The 6,146-nt window shown below is 47.3% G+C and overlaps 1 protein-coding gene across 1 annotated transcript; it reads left to right on the top strand.

The window, feature by feature from the left end:
- Nucleotides 1-2,244: 2,244 nt before the first annotated feature.
- On the top strand, nucleotides 2,245-4,439 carry LOC108412826 (cytochrome b-c1 complex subunit Rieske, mitochondrial). Its single transcript, XM_017685052.2, has 2 exons — nucleotides 2,245-2,607; nucleotides 3,547-4,439. Exons 1-2 carry the CDS (start codon nucleotides 2,385-2,387, stop codon nucleotides 4,155-4,157), a joined length of 834 nt encoding a protein of 277 aa, XP_017540541.1. The 5' UTR covers nucleotides 2,245-2,384; the 3' UTR covers nucleotides 4,158-4,439.
- Nucleotides 4,440-6,146: the final 1,707 nt, after the last annotated feature.

The following is a 6,146-nucleotide window of genomic DNA, read 5'->3' as shown; positions in this document are numbered from 1 at the left end:
GCACAGTAGAGGGATTAAAGTTAGTTTAGCCCCGCCCATTCAGCTACAGCGGTTTAGCCCTGCCCATTCAGCTACAGCGGTTTAGCTCCACCGTTTAGCTACAGCGGTTTAGCCCCACCCATTCAGCTCCATCCATGCGTTTGTGGTGCGTCAGCCTGGAAAATTACATTAAAGGGCCAATAGCCACACACACGGCTCAGCAGGAGGCCTGGGGTCAAAGGTGGTCTGTCAGCTGGTACTGCAGCGTTAGCGCTGTGTTTAAAGGCCTGCATGTTCTCTCTGATGGGATTAGCAGACATCAGCGTCCAGAACGCCGCAGGACAGAACGTCCAGCCTGTTCACAGCCTGACCCCATCAGGGACTTTTATTCTGTAATCACCGTGGAGCACAAACAGCAGCTCGGCGTTAAGCCGGCGGAACACGGATCTGCGTTTGTTTGGGCTTTAAATTAGTATTTATTTTTAGAACATGTGGTATGTTCAATGTTTGGCTTCCAGTCTGCAGCGAGAAATCATATAAAAACCCAAACAAACGCCTCATGCATTTTTATTTAATGCCATTTATTTTACAGCATACAGATACGGAACCCCATTTCCAAAAATGTTGGGACGGGGGCGTGTTCACCGCTGGGATTAACCCCTATTCTTCTAACAACTGCTGTAACTCTGACAGTGAGATGTTCTCTGTTCTTGTCTGGTTCAGGATTTCAGCTGCTCGTCAGTTTCAGGAGCTCATTCATTGTATTTTTCATTTCATAATGTGCCAGATGTTCTCAGTAGTGACCGGTCTGGACTGCAGGCAGGTCAGTTTAGCGCCCGGACTCTTTTAATACGGAGCAGTGCTGCTGTAATACCTGCAGAATGGGGTTTGACATCGTCCTGCTGAAATAATCCAGGCCTTCCCTGAAAAAGACGTTGTCTGGACGGCAGCAGATGTTGATAAAACATGTTTATATCATTCAGCTTTAATGGGGCCTTCACAGATGAGCACGTCACCCAGGCCATGTGCACTAATGCCCCCTAAACCATCATGAATACTGGCTTTAGAACTGAGCACTGATAACAAGCTGAGTGGTCTTCAGCCTGGAGGACACAGTGTCCATGATTTCCTAAAGGAATTTCAAATGTTGATCCGTCGGACCGCCGGACACTTTTCCACTTCCCCTCAGCCCATTTTAAATGAGCTCAGGCCCAGAGAAGGTGGCAGCGTTTCTGGATCCTGTTTATATTTGGGTTCTTCTCTGTGTTTTAGAGTTTAACAGCGTTTGTGGATGCAGTGATGAACTGTGTTCACAGTCAGTGGTTTTCAGAAGTGTTTCTGAGCCCATGCAGTGATTTCCACTACAGAATCATGTCTGTTTTTAATGCAGTGCTGCCTGAGGGCCCAAAGATCACGGCCAGCAGATACTGGTGTTCAGCCTCGTCCCTCACAGACAGAGATTTCTCCAGATTCTCTGAGTCTAATGATGTTGAATTTTCAAAGAAAATGGTTCTGTATAGAACCTTTTTGAAAAGAGACCCATATGGCATCAACAGCAGTTCATCTAGTGTTACAGTGTTAAGCTTATATTAATAGAAGAACCTTCTTGGGTGCTATATAGAATCCTTTTCAAAAAGATTCCATATAGAACCACTTATAGCACATTCTTAAAAACCCTTTCATGCTACAAAGAACCATTTATTTATGCCAAGATGGAACAGTTCTGAAAAGGGTTCTATATAGAACCAAAAATGGTTTTTTTTCTTTCTAATGTTACAAGTTGAAGAACCAGTTTGGGTGCTAAATAGAACCCTTTTCGAAAAGGTTCTATATAGAACCATTTACAGCACATTCTTTAAAAAATGTAAGAACCTTCTTGGGTGCTATATAGAACCCTTTTCAAGAACCCTCAAAAAATATGGTTCTTAAAGGATTTTTTAGTAAAGACAGCGGTTCCATTGATGCTGCAAGAACCCTTGCATGATTAAAGGGTTCTTTGCGTTATGAAGTGGTTCTTCAGACTGACGGAGAACGTACTGTAGATGGTTCAGAGGGGTTTCGCTGTTGTAATGATATCAAACGTAACGTAAGAACCCCTTTTGCTGGTATAGAGAACCATTTTCTTTACCAAAGAACCCTTGAAGAACCCTCTTTGCAGAGAGCGCACAGTCATAACTGTGTGTAACGTCATTGTTACTGTTGTATGGCGCGAACAGTCGCAGTGACGTCATTTTTACTGACGTATTAATGACGTCGCGTGCGTGATGACGCTCTGTGCGCGTGTCCGGTAGCGCGAGGCGTCAGAGGGACGGCCGCTCGGGACTGATCTCCAGATTAAACTCCGCGATCTTCACGAGCTCCGCTTTGATCCGGGTCACCGACGGGGTTCGGCTCTCCGGTTGAGGATGATGTCGGTGGCGGCCCGCTCGCGCGCTCTGTCTCCGTACCTGCAGGCCACGAGCTGGACTGTGAGCGGCTCGCTGAAGCCGCTCATCCCCGCGCGCCCGGCGCTCGGCCCCGCGCCGCCTGCGCTCGCGGCGCCCTTGGCGGAGCGCTCGCCGCCGGGACAGGAGAGGCTGCGCGCGGGGAGCGCTCGCAGAGGACCCGCGGTCAGCGCGAGACTGAACGGTGAGTTACCCGTTCCACCTTTACTGTAACTGCTGCTCCATTTAAGGTGGAACGGGGCGATTCGAACAAGCAGCCGGCGCCAGCTTGGCTGTGTACAGCGGGGTAGCATGCTAGCCTCTTTAGCTCTGCATGCTAACGGCGGTGAAGGTCACGGCCTGGGAGCTAAGCTAACTGAGCTAAGCTAAGGAAGCTAAGCTAACAGTCCGCCTGGGCAGTGTCACCTTCAGGCGGCGAGCCGCTCTCGGGGCCGAGTCAGAGCCGCTCTCGGGGCCGAGTCAGAGCCGCTCTCGGGGCCGAGTCAGAGCCGCTCTCGGGGCCGAGTCAGAGCCGCTTTCGGGGCCGACTTTAAGAAGCGCCCAGTCAGACGTCCTCAGTCTGATTTAGAGGGTCATCATTTTGACATACTAAGTCAATCATTTGAGAAAGTACATCATTATTTTGAGAGAATGGGGCATTATTTCTAGACGTTACGGTTTTGAGATGTTAAGTCAGGATTTCTAGACGTTACGGTTTTGAGATGTTCAGTCAGGATTTCTAGACGTTACGGTTTTGAGATGTTAAGTCAGGATTTCTAGACGTTACCGTTTTGTGATGTTAAGTCAGGATTTCTAGACGTTACCGTTTTGAGATGTTAAGTCAGGATTTCTAGACGTTACCGTTTTGTGATGTTAAGTCAGGATTTCTAGACGTTACCGTTTTGTGATGTTAAGTCAGGATTTCTAGACGTTACCGTTTTGAGATGTTAAGTCAGGATTTCTAGACGTTACCGTTTTGTGATGTTAAGTCAGGATTTCTAGACGTTACCGTTTTGTGATGTTAAGTCAGGATTTCTAGACGTTACCGTTTTGAGATGGTCTTTATCGTTTTGAGAGCGTGAGTCTTGTGCACTGATGGTTCTGCTGTTCTCTCTGAGCTGTAATGTGGCTGTTTCTGTTCCAGCTCCTGCAGGAGTGCGATTCGCCCACACGGACATCAAGGTTCCCGACTTCTCTGATTACCGCCGGCATGAAGTGGTCGACCCGAAGAAGTCTTCTCAGGAGAGCAGCGACTCCAGGAAGGCCTTCTCGTACCTGATCACGGGCTCCACGGCCGTCGTGGGCGTCTACGCCGCCAAAACCGTCGTCTCGCAGTTCGTGTCGTCCATGAGCGCATCAGCAGACGTCCTGGCGCTCTCCAAGATCGAGGTTAAGCTGAGCGACATTCCCGAGGGCAAGAACATGACCTTCAAGTGGAGAGGGAAGCCGCTGTTTGTCCGCCACCGCACGGAGAAAGAGATCGCCACAGAAGCCGCTGTGGATCTGTCGGAGCTCCGAGATCCTCAGCACGATAAGGATCGCGTCCTTAACCCATCCTGGGTCATTGTCATCGGCGTGTGCACTCACCTGGGCTGCGTCCCGATCGCCAACGCCGGCGACTACGGCGGATATTACTGCCCGTGCCATGGCTCGCACTACGACGCCTCCGGCCGCATCCGGAAAGGCCCGGCTCCGCTCAACCTGGAAGTGCCGTACTACGAGTTTCCTGACGATGAAACGGTCATCGTTGGATAGAGAACTCTGTGCTGCTGCTCGGTCTGTTCAGTTTGATCCGAGACTGTGTTTATTAAATATATCGGAGGTAGAACGCTGATCTGGGATCAGCCTGTATCCTCCTGTTCTCTGCGGTCTGATCAGCGTTCCAGCTCCGGTCACTGCGTTTGATAGATACAGGCTCTGATCTTTGTTCATTCGTCTGATCTCCTCCAGCTTTCTTCAGGCGCTTTACGTTGTTGATGATTGTGGATTATGAACAAAAGGTCGTCTGTAGGTAATAAATGTATATTTTATTTGAAAGATTCTCTCTGAACTTCTTTATTCCCATCACAGCTCTCAGATCGGTCCTGGTGTCGCTCGGATCCAGCACAGCCGCCTTTTAAACCTCAGGTTTTCAGACCCGTCCTAGAAAAGAAAGTGAAAAATGGGCTTTTTATTCGTTTTCTACGATTTAATCTAAGACCTGATAATCAGCGTCACCCGGGCTGATCCTGCGCCCTTAAAACGGTTCTTCAAAGGTCCTTTAGTAAAGATAGTGGTATAGAATCATTGGCATGATGAACGGGTTCTCTGCGTGGTGAAGTTGTTCTTCAGATTAATGAATGTGTTGCATATGGTTCTGTGTAGCACCTTCTTGAAAGTGGTTCTGTATAGCAAAAAATGTTGATAAAAGCTTGACATCATAAGAATAGCAGAACCCTTTTTAGTGCCCTATAGAACCATAACACATTCTCAATCAACCTGAAGTCCATTTCTCCATGCAGAGAACCATTTAAGCCTGCAGATGTTTCTTTGAATGTTCATCGTTTTATATATAACCAGTGTCTATACTAGAGAACCCTTGAAGAACCATCTTTGTAAGGATGAAGACCCACATTTGTGGGCGGAACATGGGTTGGTAAGTTATACACTGTCAAAATGAAGATGCCAAAATGTAGATGGGCCAGTTTGGGTTACATAAACTCTCAGTGGATGGTTCTTTGTAGAACCATCATTTGTAAATGAGAGGTCAGTGTAAAGGTTCTAGGAAGATCTCTTAAATCGGCAGATACATCATCTAAGTGTTCATTAAACTCTCGCGGGATGTTTTGTGATACCAAGAACCCAAAGAACAAACGTGAAAGAACAAAAGGACAAAGAACCACCAACAGGAGTTTGAGGAGTGCTGTGCTATTGTGCAATAACCCACTGTGTTCCACCAGCTTTAAGCTACTATTCAGTTTGATCTTTAAAAGATGGTTCTTTAATGAAACCATTGGTTCTATTTAGAATCATGTAAAGAACCCTCTGTATTATTAAAGGTTCTATGCATCATGAAGAGGTTCTTCAGGTTGATGGAGAATGTGCTGTAGATGCTTCTTTACAGCACCAAAAAGAGTTCTGCTGTTTTGATGTCAAGCTTGTAAAATTAGAACATTTTAATCATGTAGAAGGGTTCTGAGTGTTCTTGTTTCTATATACCCACTTTCCTTATGACGGAACCCTTGAACCATCTTTTTAAAGTGTATATCCTGAAAATTGAGAATATAAAAGCTCTCCTGAGCAACGGAAGTGATGGAACAGTCAGATACGGAGGGCTTGTGTTTTTCTTTGCTAGAACAAAGCTGACGTTCTTCAGCCGCGATCGTGACGACGGCGGTGTGGTTTAAATGTTCCAGAACCAACACCCTGATAAACTGATTATAATAGACCAGTAGAACTGCAGAGACACCGTCTGAGTGAACGCAGGAGACGCAGAGGGAGGGGGTGCTGCAGCATCGCTGAGGAGCCAATCCGCAGGAGAACCAGGCTGAGGAGAACAATGAGAGGCTTCCTGCTATAGTGCCTCTCATCTTCAGTCGTGGCTCCGTGTTCCTCAAGTGTGCGGTGTTGGACTTCAGTAAGTTTACAGGTTCCTAAACGGTTCCTGGCTTGAATAGGGTTCTAGGAAAGATTAATGAGGTTCTCACTCTCAGGACACTGTGCCCATTTCCCTCCTTTGAGCTAAAGCAGATGTGCTAGATGAGT

This window comes from Pygocentrus nattereri, chromosome 25 (genome assembly GCF_015220715.1).
Source record: "Pygocentrus nattereri isolate fPygNat1 chromosome 25, fPygNat1.pri, whole genome shotgun sequence".
NCBI classification, from domain to species: domain Eukaryota; kingdom Metazoa; phylum Chordata; class Actinopteri; order Characiformes; family Serrasalmidae; genus Pygocentrus; species Pygocentrus nattereri.
This window is presented reverse-complemented; position numbering and strand designations above follow the sequence as displayed.

What these genes read in the sequence shown, in the direction of transcription:
- LOC108412826 (XM_017685052.2), top strand. Translation starts at nt 2,385, where the DNA reads ATGATGTCGGTGGCGGCCCGCTCGCGCGCTCTGTCTCCGTACCTGCAG. An exon ending in GGTCAGCGCGAGACTGAACG is followed by an intron (nt 2,608 to 3,546) that starts GTGAGTTACCCG and finishes TTTCTGTTCCAG; the next exon opens with CTCCTGCAGGAGTGCGATTC.